At 46.2% G+C, this 21743-nt stretch overlaps 1 protein-coding gene across 11 annotated transcripts in view; it reads right to left on the reverse strand.

The window, feature by feature from the left end:
• Positions 1-17523, reverse strand: part of celf5a (cugbp, Elav-like family member 5a) — a 211163-nt gene extending 193640 nt beyond the window's left edge. For 3 of the 11 annotated variants that reach the window (XM_064330272.1, XM_064330270.1, XM_064330271.1), the window contains exon 1: positions 16545-17465. In XM_064330272.1, the coding sequence (XP_064186342.1) occupies positions 16545-17025 (481 nt within the window). In that variant the 5' untranslated portion in view covers positions 17026-17465. Of the gene's footprint in view, positions 1-16544 lie in introns of all 11 variants that reach the window. The other 8 variants (XM_064330266.1, XM_064330265.1, XM_064330275.1 and 5 more) reach the window with 6 other exon arrangements.
• Between the last annotated feature and the right edge of the window lie 4220 nt (positions 17524-21743).

Below are 21743 nucleotides of genomic sequence, written 5' to 3' on the forward strand. Positions count from 1 at the left end.
CCCAGGATCTATTCCAGCGTTACACGCAAGCCGAGGCCTTGGAATGGGCAGGGGGGGGGGGCTCTTTTCCGAAAGCTCTCGCTCCCTGTTCTAATGACGATATTTTTTTCTCTGTCCCCGCCTAATTAGCCGGTAATGAGTCGCGTAATATAAGCAGTGCTCCAGCGTGACCTGTAAACCTTAATTAAGCCCAGACGCTTCCAAAAAAAACTAAAAAAACCAGCCCAACCGAACAATCTTCCGAACAAAAAAGGCCAGGAAACGTGGTGCGGGGGGGGGCGAGCGTTCCAGCCGTCTGATTGGACGGACATTTTCGGAGGGTTTTCCGCACCGCGATCGATTTGCTCGCGTACGTTTCGCGCAGACGCTTCCCCCCCAGAGGGCGGCCCGAAAACGGATCCGTGAGAGAGGACGGACCGGACCGCGGGATTACAGCCGCGCGCGAGAGGAACACGCCCGGGAACGCGAAGGGCCCCCCTCTTCCCAAATGAATAACGAGCGAGGCCGAGTGGCGTCTGAGAGAGAGCGCTCAGGTGCGCGGCGTCTGGCTAACTAGCGTGACGTACGCGCTTCCGACGACGCCTTTTCTTTCCGCCGAGTAATTGCGTGTGATTCATTGATCTTTTTCGCCTTCGTGCTTCTAGAGAAGTCTGCGGGGGAAACGTCCCGGCCACGGAGGAGGAGCTCGGGGGGGGGGGGGGTTTCGTTCAGCGATTTCGTTCGAAAGTTCCCATTCCTGGGGACTGCACCTGTGTACGTGCACGTGTGTGTGTGTGCATGTGTGTGTGCGTGCGTGCGTGAGTGTGAGTGTGAGAGAGTGTGTGTGTGTGTGTGTGCGTGCGTGCACGTGAGTGCGTGCGTGCGTGTGCATGCGTGTGTATGTGAGAGTGCACTTTTCTGCATTTGGAGGTGGGAGGTGAGCCAAAATGAAGACTGGTTAAAATCCGGGCGATGCCCAGCGTTCACGTTCGCCTTCCCATCGGCTTCAGCCCCGCGTTCGCCCTGAGCCCCCGGCAGGGCTATAAATACAGGAGCTGCCGCACGCACGCCGCCCTTCTGAGGGAAACTAATTGGCACTGTTTAGGAACGAGGCCTCGCGGTGCAGCAGAATTAACTTCTCGCACTGTTTCCAGGAGCGGGCTGTGACAGTGACAGGGTTCCAGATTTCGGTGGAGTTAAGATCCATTCCCAAGAGGGGTGCGGGGGGGGGTTCACCGTTTAAATCACCACCGAAGTTTCCCCACAGTCGGCAGAGACGGGCCGGATCCTACCTTCACCGCACACGATCACCAAGCGAGGTCGCTGGACCCAAACGCACGTCATCAGGTGTAACTCCAATAAACACATTGCAGTCCACTGCAGGGCTGCCTCATACACTACACATGTCATCAGGTGTAACTCCAGTAAACACATTGCAGTCCACTGCAGGGCTGCCTCATACACTACACATGTCATCAGGTGTAACTCCAGTAAACACATCGCAGTCCACTGCAGGGCTGCCTCAGACACTACACACGTCATCAGGTGTAACTCCAGTAAACACATTGCAGTCCACTGCAGGGCTGCCTCATACACTACACATGTCATCAGGTGTAACTCCAGTAAACACATTGCAGTCCACTGCAGGGCTGCCTCATACACTACACATGTCATCAGGTGTAACTCCAGTAAACACATTGCAGTCCACTGCAGGGCTGCCTCAGACACTACACACGTCATCAGGTGTAACTCCAGTAAACACATTGCAGTCCACTGCAGGGCTGCCTCATGACACTCACACATGTCATCAGGTGTAACTCCAGTAAACACATTGCAGTCCACTGCAGGGCTCCCTCACCTCAGATCAGGTGTAACTCCAATGCATCAGGGTGCTCATAACAGTATAGTGTAACTCCAGTAAACACATTGCAGTCCACTGCAGGGCTGCCTCAGACACTACACACGTCATCAGGTGTAACTCCAGTAAACACATTGCAGTCCACTGCAGGGCTGCCTCAGACACTACACATTTTATCAGGCGTCGCCACAGAGAGACAGCGAATGGGCTTTTCGTTCCGTCCCACGTAACGCACGCGTGCACGTACGATGACACCGTGCCATGACGTTTCCATTTTCCAGAAAAGCTTCTAGGTGTCAGATTCCATTGCCTGCCTTTCTTCTGTTCCACGGCAGCTGTACCCGTTACAACCAATAACCAAAGAAGTGGCTTAGCCCTGGCACTGCCTCCATCAATCTGACTGGACCCTTGATCTCCATTGATCCTGACGCCCTGTACACCAGCCCGTTCTACAGAATGAAAGGCGTCTTTTAAAGCCGTAGCCTGCTGTGGGGGCCTGGCGAGCTAAGCTACATTGGCACGGCCCTTTTAATAAGCAATAAGCAGGGGGCCTCCAGTGGCGCAGCCTGTAGAGCGCTTTCCACACGCTCGTTGCGAGCCGCGACATCGGCGGTTCGAGTCCGACCGTCGACCTTTGTCGCACGTCTCTCCCTCTCCCTCTCCCTCCTCCTAGTTCTTCCTGCCTCTCTACACTATCCTGTCTAATAAAGCTGAAAAAAGCCCCAAAATAATAAAATAAAGCAATACGCAGTGCCCAGGACTTCTATCATATAACCTGATTTATACTGTCGCACGACCCTCGCGACAAGTGTTGCATGACAAAAAATGACGTATTTTCAACAACAAAAAAACGCTCCTCTAGAATTGTGCCATGTCGCAGAACTTTGTCACGCAGCGTTAATTGGCCAGCCAGACGGAACATCGAAATTCGTTGTCATGGAAACGTCATTATTTTCATTTTATTTGAGTGACAGACTGCATCATTTTTTTTAAACAAAAGTAGATGCAAAATTCATTCCTCCCCTATTTCTCTCTAATTTCACCGGGCGTTGCAATGTTTTCACAGATGTAAATTGGCGTCTTGTTACCACAGACAACAGAACCCTCTCCACAGCCCTTTGCCAAAGTATAAATACAAAACGTTGTGCAACACCTTCATCCATCTTCATCGCACCACACCACCTGAAATGGTCGTGCGACGAAGTATAAATCAGGCTTAACGGCCTTTGGTAGGCTTTCAATGACACTGCCAAGCAGCGACTACTACCAGGTTACAAGCACAGGCAAAGGAGCTTACTGAGCAGGGCCCTTTCCCACATTGCTTAAGATTAGAGGCAATGGTCTGGGGGGGGGGGGGGGGGGGGGTTAAAAGGGTCCAGGAGTAACTTCCACCAGGGGCAGGGGGAATTAAGGAAGTGTGGTTGCGGACTAGACTGGTTGCAATTTTGATCACGGACTGGGGGGGTGGGGGGGTGGGGGGGTGGGCAGGGGATGGGTGGAGGGAAGACTGTGTTTGTGGACTGGTCTCTATTGTATTCAAAACAGTGAATGAATTGCACAAATACAGTGCTTCAGCCAGGAATGCCCCCAAATGATTAAACCAATTTCATCAAACCTCAATCTAATCTCGCTACAGTTCGTTGTCTCGTGGATGCAGGATGTAGGTGTACCCTTTTTGGGACGTAGTCAGAATATGGTTGGGAAGGGGATAAAAATGTAGCTTGGATTCATGTAGAATGAGTACAAGATGTTGTTACCTTTTTGAGGGGGGTGTTCATAATGTAATTATACTGTGTGATTAGAATGCGTTAGTGGAATGTCGTTAACGTGACTACAGTGCATTTTAATGATGTCATTAGAATGGAATTGCAGAATGTGGTAAGAACACGATTATAGAATTCTGGGTAAAATGTGATCATAGTGCCGTTTGCTTAGAGATGTGGTTATTACGTGATTGTGATTACATACAGTATATAGCATGTTTAGAATGTGAATATAATGCAAGGAGCATTAAAGTATGTAATTAGAACGATAGATGGAATGTGGATAGAATTGAGGTGATTTTATAGGAGAACGGTGGTATCACCATGGTGGGGGGAGAAAAAAAGATGAATAAGAACGATAATAGCAACAAAATAAAAGCATCAGTGCTTGGCCTTTCAAATAATAATAAATAGAAAAAAACTACCGAGTAAAAACTCATCTTAATGCGACTACGTGCACGACTATCCGTGAATTAGCCTGAAATTAATGGCCCGAGTGGTCTTTAAAAAGAACAAGTGCCGCAATTTAATTACATTAATGTGATACCTGGTAATCAGCCATGTCCCAGTTCTATATTTAAAAGAAAAGGGAAAAAAAACAGTTTTTTTAAAAGCACTTGTTTCACATTAAAGCAGTGGGAGAGAGAACAGACACCAAACAGGTAGTTGCGCAAGAAGAAAGATCTCAGGAACGTGCAGCTAAATTGCTAAACTGAGGAGAACGAATATCCTTTATATTAAATTGGAATCTTCTGGTCCATTCGGTTGAAAAGTCCAATTAGGCCTACATTATCAAAGGGATCTCAGGATTCTGCATTTGGTAAACAATCACAGATCAATTTAGTGAACCGTGTGGCGGTTTGGAACAAGCTGCATATAAGCGGACAAGGACAGAGCTGAAAGTACAACGAGCGATGACGATCAGCGTGACATCCAGCATGACATCACGCAATTTAGAGTTTCAGTACAGTGCTGGTGCTGCCAGTGTCTTTTAAAAAAAATCTGCAGCTTTCACTAACCAATCAGAATGCGGGAAGGCCACCGGGGATCTCCATTTGTAGCTGGCCTGTGTATTGTGGCATCACCCCTGGTGTCATATGCTGTATATACTATACATAACATCAGGGGTGATGCCACAATACACAAGCCAACAAGCGTGGTCTGACCATACTAACACCACACTTGTTGGCATGTGAAGCTCACTGAGAAGTCCTTTAGCATAATGCATTTCCAGGTCACGCCTGATGACATGTATAGTGTATGAGGCAGTCCTGTAATGGGTTGCAGTGTGTTTATTGGAGTTACGACTGATGACATGTATAGTGTATGAACCAGTCCTGTAATGAGTTGAAGCATGTTTCTTAGATTCACACCTGATGACATGTATAGTGTATGAGGCAGTCCTGTAATGGGTTGCAGTGTGTTTATTGGAGTTACTCCTGATGACATGTATAGTGTATGAGGCAGTCCTGTAATGGGTTGCAGTGTGTTTATTGGAGTTACTCCTGATGACATGTATAGTGTATGAGGCAGTCCTGTAACAGGTTGCAGTGTGTCTATTGGAGTTACACATAATGACATGTATAGTGTATGATGCAGCCCTGCAGTGGACTGCAGCTTGTTTCTCTATCTTCTTCTTCGCAGGATGGAGGCAGTCTTTAGGGGAAGGCTGTCAGGCAGGCAGGCAGGCAGTGATGTCATGCCAACAGCTCAGCGATGACAGCTTAACCTATTTTCGGAAATACCACACATTCTATTTATAGCCCCGCGAAGCAGCGTACATTCCCCTGGTGTACCCAATATACTTTGCAAAAAAAAAAAAAAAAAATGCTGCCTTTTTCATTTAATGCTGTTCGCTCCATGTTTTCAGAGATCTTCTAAAAATACAATGAAAGGAGAGACAAGCAAAGATGGAAGTGCCCTAACATTCTTACCAGTGCACTCATAATATTGATTATCAATGTGTCTGGTTATTTCCTTTATTACTGCTATGAGGATGATGGTGGTGATAATATCATTATTATTATTACTACTACTGTTTAACTGTTGTTGTTGTTGTTGTTATTATGTTGCTGCAAAACAATTTTCATAGAAATGGTATAATTATGATGATGATTTGTCATGGTTGCTTAGTTGCCATTTCTTTTGGGGGGGGGGGGTGTGGGGGACAATTCCTGGTGAAATAAACATGCCATCCTACAGCTACACCTATCCTTTACTCCTCCTCACCCTTCCCTTTGTTTTCTCTCCTTTTTTCCTCCCTGGATTGGATACGGCTTTGAACCTGCCAGGAAGACGGCGCTAAGCCCAGCGATCGCCGCTCCCAGAAGTCCTCGGGATCAGAGCGCCCATTTGTGTCCGCGCTCTCTGACAAGCACTTTATCTCCCTCAGTCCATCTAAGCCGTCGTTCCCCCCCCCGTCCGCGTGTCCGTCCATCACTCCCGTTCCGCCCACGACCCGTGTTACACGCGTGTGCGCGGCGCCGGCAAGCACGCCCATCACGGTAAACTCCGTCGGCAGGCAGTGCGCTTTATCGGCCGCGTACTTTTATTTATTTTCTTATTTTTTTCCGCCCCTGTATCTCCGTGTTTGTTCCGATCTGCTGCGAAATCGCGATTCTCCGTGCATGCCAGAGGAAATGCCCCCGCAATTTCTCTCAATCAAAATCTAAATTGGGAGCGTAGCCAGGAACAATCAAAATAAAAAAGGACAATAAATATATATATTCACAGCGTGGAATGCGCATTCTGCGAGGAAGCCGTCGTCTGTGGCCTCATGTCAGAGCGTGTATCACAGACCAATCAATACCGCAGAGCAGGAACTGAAATGTTTTCACCATGGTCATTTACCATTTGTAAAAAAAAAAAAAATTTTTAAAAATACAAAAATTATTTTTTATCAAATCTAATGGCAGACTGTTCAGGCTGACACTGAAGAGTCAAAATACCGTTGAAGGGGCCAAAAGTTAAGAGAGGGAGGCATAACAGGTATGTTATTATGTTCCCGGCACGTACAAAAGAAGCTTCATCGCATGAGTTGCCCAGAACGGTTTCAAAATAGGAGGGGATTATAACAAAAACATCACAACGCAGTCCCTTCATTGTTTAGGTTATTTCATGTTCTCTCCCCAGATAAATCTGCCTGACCAAGCTCACGCACAACATTAAGTGTTACATACTGTCTCCCTCTGTATCTATCCATCTCCCCTCTTTATCTCTCTCCCTCCTCCCCTCCTCCCTCGCTCCACCTCTCTGCGGGGGCGGGGTGTCCTTTTTTTTTTGTTTGTTTGTTACCTGAAACAACACAACATGTGTTCCTTCCTTGCGTGAGGCTGCTTTCTGTTTTGTTGCTGTGTCTATTGGCGTCTGAGTCTGGGGTGGGTGGTTTTTTGACACGACGGATTTTTTACTTCGGGACTGAAGTATTCGCTTAAACAGAAGCACAAGGTGTCATGTAAAAAAGATATTTTTTTTTCGTTTGTGGCAAGCTGAACCGAGCGTTCGGCTCAGGAGGAGGAACAGAGCTCGAAACAGGGGGTCCATGAACGCAGTGAACACGTTGCAGGGGGGCTGTTTCGGCGCGCCCGCGGTTCGAGCACGCGCGCTACAAACTGAATAAGGATGCGGTCGTGTTTTGTAGAACATGGTGTATCGGGGTGCAGTTTGCGTGGCTGACAAGGAGAGCTGTGAGATTTACATTGCCATGTGGGGTGTGTGTGTGTGTGTGGGGTGTTGATGCTCTCTCTGTCTCTCCCTCTCCTTTTCTCACTCTCTTTTCTCCCTCTCTCTTCTTCTCCTCTCCACTCTCCTCTGCTCTTCTCTTCCTCTCTCGCACTCTCTCTCTCTCCTTTTCTCACTCTCTCTCTTGCTCTTTCTCTCTCCCGTGCTCTCTCACTCTTCCTCTTCCTCCCTCCCTCTCTCTCTCCCTCCTTTTCTCACTCTCTCTATCTTGCTCTCTCTCGCTCTCCCTCTTCCTCCCTCCCTCTCTCTCTCCCTCCTTTTCTCACTCTCTCTCCTGCTCTTTCTCTCTCTCTTGCACTCTCTCGCACTCTCTCTCCTTCCCAAATTATACTTTTACATTAGGAGCGGTTTCTCAGGCAATGACACTTCTTCAGTCTCAGTATCATCCAGAAGTACTGGCTGTACCGCCTCCCAATCCCTGCCAGGATTAAGGGCCAAGAAATTCTCAGAATAAATATAAGGCATCACTCACGACTCGAAATGCCTCACACTAAATAACACAAACAAAAAAAGCCATTTGCAGCAGCTAGATTTGTAACCGACAACAGTAGAGACAATCTGTCAGCATGCAAGCTAGAATGCAAAAATTTTTTTTACTTTAGGCGATAATTACATATGAAACACACGAGAACATGACTCTAATGCTTCTGAAATGCCACTTCCTATGTCCACTGTTCCTCATGAAAGGAAAATCATAACACTGCACGTTGAAAATGGTTCCCTTGCTCAACCACAAACCAGCTAAAAAAATAGAAATAAAAATAACTTGCTAAAATGTGCAGATGAATATGCACATTTGAGAAGATGGACGCCCAGTAACTCCACACACGAACGGCAATACTGACGCCACCCCAAGCAAGCGATAAAACAGTGAGGCTGCCCTGCAGACAAAGATCAGGTGCGTTTTACCTGCACACCAATTCTCAGATCTTACCCTGATTATGACAATACTCTGATTACCAAACAGGTCATGCTAAAACACCTTTATCTGATTATCTTCACTGCCATAAGGTCATAATCGGTATATTCAAAATCGAGCGTATGCCAATTATGGAACGAATCACGTAAACGCGATTATAGTAGTATTTCTATCCATGTGTTATGCAATAATCAGAATACTGGCATAAACCGAATACTCTAGATGAAATAATACTCGGGGTGTTGGTGTGCATGTTAAAGGCACCCCCTCATTTCACTGCCTCTGACATGTACACGCTAACTGCGTCTTGTGGAATGACCTAGCTGTAGGCCGTTCACGGGGTGGGGGGTGGTGGGGGGGGGGTGATTGTGGTACAAACAGGCAGTCCTGACAGCAGTACCATTAAAGCAGGATTCAGGGAAGGTTGATTGTTCCCCTCCCTCCCCCCCACCCCCCACCCACCTCATTGATGACCGCAACATCAGAATCAGAAAAAAAAGAGAGATGAGAGCACTGTGCATTATCAAGCAGCCATTTCTTTCTTTTTTTCCTTTTTCACATTATCAGGGAGCCTTTTTGCAACGCGATATGACTAAAAGACCACTCAATTACAGCCTCCAGAGATGCCGCGAATGGACCATGGTAAAACCGCGGTAAGAGGTGTTGCCCGGCACGTTAAATCAATCCGGAGCCCGCGGAATAGAGACGCAGGCGTGGTCAGGGCCTCCGCTGCGCCTCCCGCTTCAGGAGCATTTTACTCCGGAAAATTGATGCGTGCGAACGGGAGAAATCAATTCGGGGAGCGCACCTGCTAATTGGGGTACATTAGCGCGCCCCTAAATTTTTCAACTCGGGGGCGCATGGAAAAACTGTTAGAGCCCTGTTAGTGCAACCTGGGAAGGTTTTTTTGGGTAAGCAAGCAGTAAAAAAAAAAAAAAAAAATTTTTTTACAAAATAGCAAATAGCAAAATAGCAACAAATAAACGGACCCCCGTGTAGAGCAGTATGGGTGGACGGTGCAGGGAGAGCGAGGTCGAGCTGGAGGGCCAGGTCCTCGGTTCTCGTCAGATCCAGCCGCGAGCGCTGCCTCGTTCGCGATAAGAGCCCCGTTCGCTCGTTACGGGGTTCGCGGACGTTTCGCCGATGGCGGAATGGCGGTTTATTATCGCGTTAACGGGGTCTGGTTTCTCTCCTCGCCGGGCCCGCGTCCGAGCCAACATCATCCGTCATAATAATAAATAGGACTGGGGCGTGCGGAGGCGGGAAGGGGACGGTGGGGGGGGTCGGGGCGGGGGCGGCGCACTCTTCCTACAGGACTGATCTGTTTCGGAGAGAGAGGGGGGTGGGGGGGACAGGGGGACGGGGGGGGCGAAGGGGGCATTAGCGAAAGTTTAATCAAATCAAATTAACAATCTGTTGCTGGCCGGAGAGGAGTGATTTATGGGCCGGCGGTCGGAGGGAGCGGGTGCCTCCGAGTCCGACTGCCAACGGGACCCGCTGCAGACAGGGGAGCGTCTCAGAGCAGCGAGGACACGCTAGCATCGTCGCGCTACATCGTCTAGCAGTCGCTAGCATCGTCGCGATAGCATCTTTGCGCTACCATCATCAAGCTAGCATCGGCGCGCTACCATCATCAAGCTAACATCGTCGCGCTACCATCGTCGCGCTAGCATCGTCGCGCTACCATCATCAAGCTAGCATCGGCGCGCTACCATCATCAAGCTAGCATCGTCACGCTACCATCGTCGCGCACCGCCCTGCAGTCACGCTACTAAATCTCCTCAGCGTGCAACAGAACGACGAGGCGCCCGCGTTTTTCGCCCTGTGACTCTCGACACACTGCTGTACGTAACGTACAAAACATCTCTCCTTATTTCCACAAGCGGACCGCACGCCCGCAAGGTGTACTTTATAAGGACACCCCTCTCAAGGATCGCTATCGTCGCGCGGGGACTAGCCGCCTGTTTGTCAATCCGTCCGCTCGGCGGCAAGTCGAGATCCCTCCGCACCGCGTGCAGCGCGGCGTCCATTTTAAAGCCCTAACTGCAGCTGACAAAGGGGAACGACTTTACTTCAGCGGGAAGAGCAATGCTCTCGGCCACCTCCCCTGAAAAGGATCCTAGAGGAAATAGATGTTCTTCAACCCCCGTGATGGACAGAGATATAGATTCGGCCTGACTGTGACTGCTCCGAAACCTAATGTAATTCAGAATTGATCTGGCCTGAAAACACTTTAGCGGGGCCCCACTTCTAATCTGGGAGGTCTGGGAGAGGGGGGGACGACGTGGCGAAATGAATTTCAGCGACACTGCGGTGCCAGGTGTGACCACCTGGAGACCGCCCGCCAGCCCCCCCTCCCCTCCCCTCCCCCCCCCCATCCTCCTTAAATTTCCTTACTGTAAACCCCTGTGCTCGGGCTACGCGCTCCAGCTCCGTCCTGTAATCTCCCCACACAAACCCATGACACCACACAGACCATCTATCAGACTCTGCATAAAAATAAATATATAAAACATTAATAAATATTTCATTGCATTATTCCGGCCCGGCTGGCATCGACGGCCGTATCTCTCGTCCGTTGGTGAGTGTGTTAGCGCAGCGATCCGTCACCCCTCCGGCTTATTACTGGGGACTGGAGGGACAGGTGGTGGGGAGCAGCAGTTAGCCATTTCGGGCCCACAGTGCTGAATCACTCCCATCACTCCCGTCCTCTCTCTCTCTCTCTCTCTCTCTCTCTCTCTCGCAGACTGCAGCGCTGTGTGTGTGTGTGTGTGTGTGTGTGTGTGTGTGTGTACATGAGCTGCTGTGTGTGTGTGAGTGTGTGTGTGTGTGTGTACATGAGCTGCTGTGTGTGTGTGTGTGTGTGTGGGGGGGGGGGGGTTTGACAACCGACACTCTCCTTTCTGTCTCATAAACGGTGTATGTGTGCATACACGTGTGTGTGCATTTGACAATAGCCCCTCTTCTTTCTGTCCCATAAACTGTGTATATGTGTGTTTACAGGTGTGTGTGTGTGCACATGTGTGTGACTGTGTGTTTGATAACTGCCCCTCTATTTCTTTCCCATAAACTGTGTGTGTGTGTGTGTGTGTGTGGAGGTGGGTCCGTGTGTGTGCGTGTGTGTGTGTGTGTGTGCCTGCATGTGGGTTTGACAATAGCCCCTTTCCTTTCTGTCCCATAAACTGTGTGTATGTGTGTGTATACAGGTGTGTGCGTGTGTGTGTGTGTGTATGTGCATGGGTATGCATGCGTGCATTTGAAAACAGCCCCTCTCCATTCTCTCCCATAAACTGTGTGTATACAGGTGTGTGTGCGTGCGTGTGTGTGTGTGTGTACACGTGTGTGACTGTGTGTTTGATAACTGCCCCTCCTTTCTGTCCCATAAACTGTGTGTATGTGTGTGTATACAGGTGTGTGTGTGTGTGTGTATGTGCGTGTGTATGCATGCGTGCACTTGACAACAGCCCCTCTCCATTCTCTCCTATACACTCTGTGTGTCTGTAACAGTCCCCTGTCCTCCTCCTCCTTCTCCTTCCCTGTCCAGGGAAATTCACCCGCATCAAGCCCAACGGCATATTTGCATTCATAGACGTCTGTCCGCTAATTTAGATGGAGAGGCTGTTCAACAATTAGCCCCCTGCCACAGTATCTACGCCCGTCTCCGGAAGTGTGCGTGGCTATGAATGCTTATGTCATTCGACAGCGTATCTGGCAGTCCATGGACTTCAAAACTTAAACATCATTTCACTTCAAATTTGCCTGTTGCTGTGGGTGAATTTACCTATATTCGTGTAAAACAGTCCAAAGGTCCCTTCACGTACACACTATTCAGATACTGAAAGTCAGTGAATGAATTGCCGTGTTCCTGTGAGATGAACATATGAAGAGCAAAAAAAAATAAAAATTCTAATTTTGTAAATACTGAAAAATACTCGAACATAACTGATATATAACAATTAAACCTATATAACGAGGTGAGGTCTAATTGCAGGCAAATTAGGATGTTTAGCATTTAATTTACTTAGCGATGGCACCCCATTTAATCAGCTAAATCTAAACACCAATGAGCAGACATAATTGGAAGGTCAACATAATGAGCAGTAAATGTAAATGTACGGATGATTCGGGTAAGAAATGAGAGAATGCTCGTCTGGTTTCTAATGGGGAAAGGGCAGTCGAGTTTTGGGAAGGGGACCGGATGACACGCGAGACGAGAGACGAGGACACCACAGACAACGCAGGATTGCTAATCCTCCTGTCGAGCAGCGACGGCAATGCATTACCATGCAAGTTTTACAAAGTAGTTCGCTCTGTGTTTTATCCCCAAGGGATTACCAGAAAATGCAGGCGCGGGGACGAGAGAAGCAGAATTCAAATTAAAGTGGGTGCTACCACGTAAATTAAAGCACGAGCCCAATATATCGCGTTACTCCGTCTCCGTTTGCACAGCTGTCGAAATTCATGCTCGGTACTTGTTTTTACATATTGAAGTCACGTGATTGCAAGCGCAGAGGACCACTTTGTTGCAGCACAGTTCGGACTTCCAATTACAGTGCAATCTCGTGAGAAAAAGAAAAAGCAGAATTATGCTCTGCCCTTTTCCCCCAAACTGTCTCATTTTACAGATTACTTGCTTGTCAAGTTCCTCTTTCAACATCTAATGAGCTTTGGGTCACCTGTGATATGCGTTCTACTCCATCACAAGAGAGAGAGTTTGACTCAAAATTACTAACGTGTCATTTGCATACGCATTTAACAACAAGAATTGTAATAGTATATATATTTTACTATATATTTAAGTAAAAATATATATACTGTTTCTCAGAACATCAAAAAACAATGAAAGGGTGATAAGCCAGTTAGATAAGGTGCAATAGTTCATTGTAGTTTCTTTCTTTTACTGATAAATAGACCTCACATTTAAAAACTCAAGTTTTAGTGTTAAATTGTGTGTCAGCACCCCATACAAAATACATTAGAATTCTCTCACAAGAGCTTTCAAACAGATAATAATAATAATAATAATAATAATTAATGTGGGCCTATCATGGGAAAATATCTGAATTAATTTTACGAACTAACAAATGACCCAGATTTTACATGTTGAATTTGTCATTAGATAAATTGCATAATAATGGTCATTAAATGCATAGCTCGTGTTTTATGTCTGTTACTAAGTTGCCCTTGCAATGGCTATTTTTTACAGTCTCTATTTTCCGCACATTCACTCACTGAGAGTGTGGCTCCCCCAAGGTAAATGCAATAACTTCATCTGACCACTAGATGGGGAAAGTCTTCAATAAAAACATCTAGGATGTGAAGTTTTATAATTTTTTTTTTTTTTTTTTGTAAACTAAAGACTAAGACTATCTTGTCTTGACTAATGAATAGACCATTCTATAGATTATACATGTTGATTATGATTTTTTACAGAAAATCAGGTGTTTTATTTTACTAAAGCATTTTATCAACGGTGTCAGCCCTTCAGAAAAAAATTACATTTTTAATAACCAAAAGCAAATTATTACCGTTGTTATCAGGAGTTTGTTGTTGTTGTTGTTGTTGATGTTGTCGTTGTCAAAGGAAGCACTATTTCACTTAATTTTGCTAAGGAGCGTGATTTAACCAAAAAGTGTGTAAAAACAGAAAGAAAACTGTACAATATCAATACAACTAGCCTTATTCAGAACCTGGAAAGTGTACTTAATCATGATGCTTAAATATCATTTGAAACACGTTCTGTGCCTTGCCACCATTATTTGTCACCTACAGTGAAACTATTCGGTATTTAGTCACGTGGATATGCCCGTGGGTGAGATACAAGTGGAAAATGTAATGTGCTTTTGAACTAGAAAGAAAGCGATTCAAAATGATGGGGTTATTTCAGAAATTTCAAAAAAATATCGAAATTGAAACTTCCATAATTTATGGGTAGGTATAGAAAGGGTAAGCCATTTCTGTAATTTCTTTAAGTCAGGAAGACCGGTTCGCACATTTTAATCGCCAGTATATTCGCTTCCAGTTCTAAATTCTTAAAACAAGTGAAGATATCTGACGGTATTTATGTCAGGAGTACGATTTTTGATGTCAAAATACAGCACATTATCACGACAATACCATCGTGATAAGAAGGTGAAATGTGTAAATATCCCTAAGGGAATTGTGTATAAAAAAAAGGGCCGTGATTCCTACACGGTCCATCATATCCAATCCAACGTCCCGGAGTACATAGTCAAAACAACAATTATTGTGTTACTGCCCAAATACTAACGGACTGTGCTGTGCGTGCGTGCGTGCGTGCGTGCGTGCGTGCGTGCGTGCGTGCACGAGTATCCGTGAGAGATAGCTATGAAAATGAAAAGAAAAAAATCACTGTGTGCGTGTAGTGTCTAACATTCTCGAAGAAACATTTGCATTTGCTTTGGCTGATCCGATTCAGCTATAGGCTACCTCTCACGATAATCTTTAAACAAAAGAGGAGACCCCTTCTTCGCCTCTGCTTGTGACGTTCCTGAGAAATCAACAGCTTCCACTCAAAAGAGCGCCTTCCCGACTTGCGAACAGACACGCGCCAAGGATAGAAAAGGAACGACGTGTCCTAATCGCTGTATCGACGTTAATGCCAAATCTCAAATTTCCCCTAAACAGTCATCTATCGCAACACAATTTCATCTCTTACGTTATTTAAATCATGCATTAAATCAATCAGCTTCATGTATGCCACATTATTATTATTATTATTATTATTATCATCATCATCATCATGTTTAAATAACAATTCCTATAATTCATGTTTACTAAGACTAATTTGCGTGTGGGTAAGATACGCTATTATTATGCATGAGCTCGAGCTTCGATGATATCCTTTAATTTATGTGATCTCGTCGCTTTTAGAGGTTTCTGAATCGTTGTACAATTCATCAGCTGGTCTGGAAAAATTTTATTTTATTTCTTTTACTCGAGCACACATTGCATGAATGTTTTCATGTTTAACACGGTCACACATTTTAAGAATAGCCTGCCCATTAACATTTTCAGGGTTCCGGTGTGGTAGGCTACGTATTAACTTCAGGTCTTTCCGTCCTGATCGATTTTTATAACGGCGACGCTTTTGTTCCGTTTTACATTAAATAAATCTTTTTGTTTCCTTTTGACGACCACGAGGGGGTTGTCACGCATATAACCAATATTATTATAAACAACACTGATCTGAACATACTAACTCCATTTGCAGCTCCGTTATGAATTTAAATGGCGTCTCCGTGTGTGTGATAGACTGGTGTGGACATCATCTCTTGCACGAGCATTATCATCTTTTATTTTTGTAATCGTGTGGCATTGTGAGCCCTCCCCCTTGCACGTACAGCATCTCAGCATTGACTTCGGCCGGAGAGATGCACAGTAGCTGCGTTTTATTCGCATATGCCTGAAAACGTCCGTAACCGATTTCCCCGCCGAAATGCGTGTTTTTGTGTTGTTGCTTGTCAATGCTAGAGCTGCACATGGCGGGGGTGTTTAAGAAAGCACACGGATAAATAAATGATGCCCCCCCCCCCCTCCCTCACGGATGGGACAAGAAGGGGGAGGCTCTTTAAAAATGCATTTCCCATAAGCGTCAATGCCCCAATTCTGAGACATTGTAACAATAATACAATTCAGTTGTAAGAGAACAAGTTGGGCATGCCGGATACATTTTGAATACGCCACCACCACCACACTTAGATACATCTCAAATATTTCTTAAAATATCAAAAAATATGTAGTCTAGGCTATACAACGCACCCCAAAAACGTTTAGCCTACCAATCCACACTTCTGTATGTTCTTGACAAATCAGGGACAAATGGAAATCGGAAAAATCCTAGGCGTAGCAGCACTGTTTTAAAGGCTAGCTACCTGTTATAGATCTCAGGGAAAAAAAGAACGATACTACTGTTTCCACGCATCTTACGAGATGTAACGTTGCTTGCTTACTAGCCACATGAGAAAAGGACCACCAATCTGCCTCGCGATGCAACATACATAGTTAAGATATAACAAAAGCATTGGACGCCCCAACTCGTACCACTTGCATGCTCCACATAACAAATGCTTGTCTCAAATAAATGCATAGACTTCAAGCAAAGAAACGCATAACTGCGAACATCTGATATTTACAGCCGCACGCATTTACGCAGCTGGCTGTCGATGTTTGACATCTCGCATAGACACAGGCAGCTAACCATTGTAGCTGATTATATATAGGCCTAGGCAGCTATATAGTTTGCGGGACATACACCCTTTACCTTTGTGCATTCCGGTGTATCGGTCCTTCAGAACTGTCAATTCGTGGATTTTCCCAAACTGTTCGAATAGAGGTTTCAGGTCTTTTTCCTCTAGGTTCCGCGGTATCTGCCCGATAAACAGCTTTATGGCATCTTGGTCTTTCATGTTGCCGCTGTCCGGATGAATGGAAATGGATTCTGACCCGTTCATGGGTTTTGGAAATGTGATCTGAGAGTACTGGTGCTGGTGCGGAATCAGTAGTAGTGGATGTTGGGTTGGCGATGCCCCCGGTCCAGTGAAAACCAGGCTGGTGTGAGCGGGATGGGGCAGCTCTGGCTGATGCTGTCGTCTTGTTTCAGTCTGAGTGAATCTGGCCATTCTGAGCTCGGAGCAGACTGGATAATAATGACAACACACACACGCGCGCGCGCGCACACACACACACCACACACACTGAGGGGAGAGCAAGCACTCAGCTGGAAACCCAGGCTCACTTTCCATCCGACACACAACACACTCGCACACACATAGTACAAGAAAAGGGGAGGGTGAGGCTGGGAGGGGGGGGGGGGGCGTCCCAGCTTGTGTCCCATTAGCCGCTCTTGTGCGACACCCACAGGAGAAAATGTGCCACTGCAACCTCTAATGCTCGAAAAACCTGCCCTCGACATTGGTGGACTGCTCTGCCATAAAGCAGCTCGGCACTTACCCAGAGCTGCTTCATCGCAGAGTACCCGTCGAATCAACATCAACAAAAACCAAATTCGGATTAGGGAGGCATCTCACCCAGGCAGGCTATGGCATATTGAAACAGATCGTTTGGTAAGGGCGCGCGGAATGTCTTCAAACAATAAAAGTTGGAGCGAATGCGATACAGTACAAATCAATAAAGAAAATTGGTTCGGCCCATGCAGCACATGGACATGGTAATGCTAGAGAAAAATGACTGTAATAAACAAGTTGGATGGTAATCATACCCTGGATTCAAAATAGTTTCAATTCTGTTGTATCCTTATGGGATTTAGAAGTATATTAAATTTGTATTTGGGAATATTAAAGCATTTGTTCATGTCTGCAGTACAACTACGGCCATTAAACGATTTCTTCAGTACGAAAAACACTAGACAGTGCCCGAAAACGAACACACACACACACACACACACACACGCACACAACAAGAGCTGCAATGTAGTCTATGCAAAATAAATTCCAATTCCAATTCCAAGGTAAGTAGTGACCTAATACTGCTTACTTGCAGTGGTCTGGGCACAGAGTGTCCATATATTCCAATGCAAAAGGCTCTGGATCGGTCAGCAATAAGGTCAAATCTGTTTTGTTTTTTTTAAGGATTCGTGAAGCTTTGCTTGCCCTATCCCATCTCCAGGGCATTACGTATGCCCTCTTCTACACTGGTATAGCTAGTGTACATCTTAAGTCTTGTCAGGTGCTTCGTGTGTAGCGAATACAACGCTTCATCTTGCTTTAATATCCCCGGCTCAAATCAAACATCACCCTTCTGCCCCTGCACGAGAGACGCTGCTAATCCACCACTGAAAAAGTTTTGCCTCTTTTTTTGTTTTGTTTTTTCCAACCAATCCAGTACCTTCCTTTCAATATTGTAGCAGTCACTCACATCCTGTGGTGCTTGCTACTTACCTTTCTTCAGTGCATGTCATTCGTTTCATATTCCCACAGCTGAAAATTCCTTTGACTCAGTAAGTTGCGGATCAACTGTTGATCAGAATCTTCAAACCCGTCTGTTAATTAGTCGTTGAGGACAGCTGTTGCGCTCTCTTCACGTGTCCAATCAGGGTGTGTGCGTAGTACGTAGCGCTTCCCGTTCGGGTACTACGTTCAACAAACCGGTTTATACAAACAACAGCAGGTCTGATTGGAGGCCCTCGCCATCCGGAAACCTCGGCTAACCGTTCATTTTAGAAGCAAAGCACAACGGGTAACAGTGTGAAGTGATGGCCGGGGGCAGTGATCGGGCAGTTCTTCCACAATAGCGATTGGATGGAATCGGCGACTGAAAAGATGTAACGCCTGAACAGAATCGGACTTGAGCTCACTTGAGGTGTTTCGTCTTGGATTGAGGCCCCCGTGTCACTCATTCTATATACGGCAGGACCAGACATGAACCACACAGCAACATCTGATACTACATACTACAACATGACTGCAACATTTATATAAATTCTTTTCAGTACATCTTTCGAAAGGGAAGAAACAGTAAGCTCATTTTGCTGTTTGAAACAGTGCACAGACAGTACTCTAAAAATACCTTGTTATCTCTTGCATGGTAGCTTTAGCTGTGGAGCAGCCAGCATTTTTTTGGCTGAGTCGCTTGTTCTTGTGGATATTTGTGGGTTGTTCAATATTATACAAAACCTCGCCTTGTTTTTATTTTATTTATTTTATTTTATTTTTTCATTCGTGCAAGTAAAAAAAGGGGGGAAAGAAAATATAAAAGAGAGGACTTTGCGAAAGGAAGATATCGATGCGGCGAGCAATAAACTGACAAAGCTCACCTTGTTTTGCCAGTGAGGCTCTTCCTATCAGCGACACCAGGCAAGAAAGCCTGTTGCTCTCGCGCTCGCAACCGCGAGCCAGCTGTTCCAAGCCAGTCGCAGACCATGAAATTAGGAATTACTCCTCATCTGCGGCGTTGTTGTCTTCTAACCAGCGCCGATACTGTATCTACTAAATCAGCATTTCTGTGGGAAGGAAGACTGGCCACCCGTTATACGCCCACACGAGCAGGTTCATTAAAACGTTCTCCTTTCTCCCTCCCCTAAATTTGCGAGACGAGTGCCTCAGCGTGTGTGTTATATCTCGCAACGCTGGTATCTCAAATCCAGTGTGTGCAAACGCAGGAAAGGCACACACACACACCACACGCGCACACAAACGCACGTGCACACACACACCGCGCACACAAACGCACGTGCACACGCACACACACACTCACACTCACACACAGCCTTTAGTTCTTCACATACAGACTCTAAGAGAAAATCTAAGAAAGGAGCGTTGGCCCAGTGTGGCTCGACTCCTCTTGCACTATAAACGAATGTTAAAGAGCCACTAAGAATTCCCCTTTCCTGCAAAGGCCCAGGCTATTGGCTTGATGCATATAGGCCTTAACAGGGCAGGAGGGACTGCATGTATCACCTACAGTGACATCGGCGTTAAGTCTGACATACCGTGGAACTCGCCTCATCTGGTACCTGTTTCTATTTCCTGTTTTTACCGCTTTCTCTGTGAGAATCAAACGTGTGATTCAGATACGTGAGAGCAGACCGCGCGGGAGGCAAAGGGAAACGAAAAGCGGCCTACTGCGCCCGCACTCTGGCGAGCTTCCAGACGTGCCAGGCGTTCGATTCGTCTTGCCATTGCTAGGCAACCTTTCACAGTTTTGATTGGCCGCTGGAGAGTAACATCTTCATTCCCCCTTGTCGCCAGTTTCGCCCTTACGTACCTCCAGCCCTTTCCTACTGTGCACCAGGTGTTTGTGTCATTTGTGCTCTCTTAAAGGAACTGGTCCCAGGCCTGACTATTTGTTCACAGAATTTGAAGAACAGCAATTCATCGTGTATGGCGCTTGTGCATTTTTTTTATTTTTTTTACCTTAACAAGTAAATTACAGTATGAGTATAAATTGAGTTGTTTTGTAAAGGATTTCTGTCCCAGGCAACCCATCCAGCTAAAGCACTTGTCTTCGGGCCCAGTGAGGCACCTCTTGATCGGGAATCCAAATGAGCTTGACTTCCACATCGCTAATTGCAGTGGGTTAGCTTCTGCGCTGGGACCATAAAAATCAAGAACACCTCGGTCTTTGGAAATGCATAGTGAATCTCCACCTAATTGATTAGTTGGAAGAAAAAAAAAAACTGAACAATTCCAAAGGTATCCGTATGAGCAAGAGGAGGATGCAAGAATGCATTGTGCATTGAGCTTGGCACCCAGGGCTGCAGACTACAATGCAGAAAAGCCAACGATAACCCATTAAAAGAACACACGGTGGCTTAATCTCCTTGTTCTGAATCGTTTGCTGTGCATAATCAGGGGTGTAGCACAAAATTCTGGGCCCTATACATAAGCAGTCCCTGTGGGCCCCCTTCCTCTCTTGACCCACGTCTCTCACGCATCATTCCAGGCTTTTCGAGGGCCCTCCTCCCCATTCGGGCCCTGGGTAGTCAGTCCCACTTGTCCCCCCCACCCACTACGACGCCCCTGTTCCTAATACTCCATTTCTCCGAGGTTGTGCCGAATCAAAATTAAGAATTGACAAAGGGTTTCTTCTCAAGTCATTTTTTATTTATTTTTTTTAAAATAGATTATCTCCACAGATTCAACCGCGGCCACTCAGCTGGAGAACGCCGTTGTCTTTGGGGCTGTCAGCTCAAGGTCCGTCCGGATGACGCTGTACGCACAATGTGTGTTTGCTGTCAGGCCTTGTGTGTTCCTGCTATCGCCCCCCTCTTATTTAATTCATTCCATTCTCGCGTCGGTTAACGTGGGTGAATGAGAGATGATGTTTTGCGATGATTACACAAATCTCCGCTATTAGGGGATGTCGACATTCTCTTCCCCAACACACAGGGCACGGCGCAGTGGAGCATGCTAGCATGTCCAAGTTCATTCTCTCATGTCACAGGAAATTCGAAAATATGAAATGTGCATTTTCTTACTCATTTATTAATTTTCGACTCCAACTGCCGCCCTATCACCTTTAATCGAGCCGTTTTGGAATGTGGTAATTACCTCACAAGTCGTCAGAAAAGACGTTACCTGTATTTGTTCTTTTTAAAAAAAAAACAAAATGAATGTAAACTCTTTTTTAAAAAAGTCACAGTAATACAGGTCTAAAGTTGCAGTGGCCCATTTGTCCTTTTTGGCCTTGGTACTCACTGGAGAGTCTTGTGTGTTTGGGGGGGGGGGTTAGTGGTTGTGGAGGGGGATGTGGGGGCGGGGGAGGTTTGGGTGCCTGACAGCTCTGGGGCTCCGAGGAGTGGTTTCTGGTAGCAAAACAAATGAATTGAGACAAAGAATCTTTTTACCTAAACCCAACACAATAACCCCTTTAAAGCCTTGGCGGGAGATAGGAGACAGGAGGGAGTCTGGGGAATCTCCTCTCCTTGGAAGCTAATTATTTTCCTCCTTACACAAGCGTCTCGGCAGAAACAGTCCTTTATTTATCAACACGCGCGCCGCGA

Source organism: Anguilla rostrata, chromosome 4 (genome assembly GCF_018555375.3).
Source record: "Anguilla rostrata isolate EN2019 chromosome 4, ASM1855537v3, whole genome shotgun sequence".
NCBI classification, from domain to species: domain Eukaryota; kingdom Metazoa; phylum Chordata; class Actinopteri; order Anguilliformes; family Anguillidae; genus Anguilla; species Anguilla rostrata.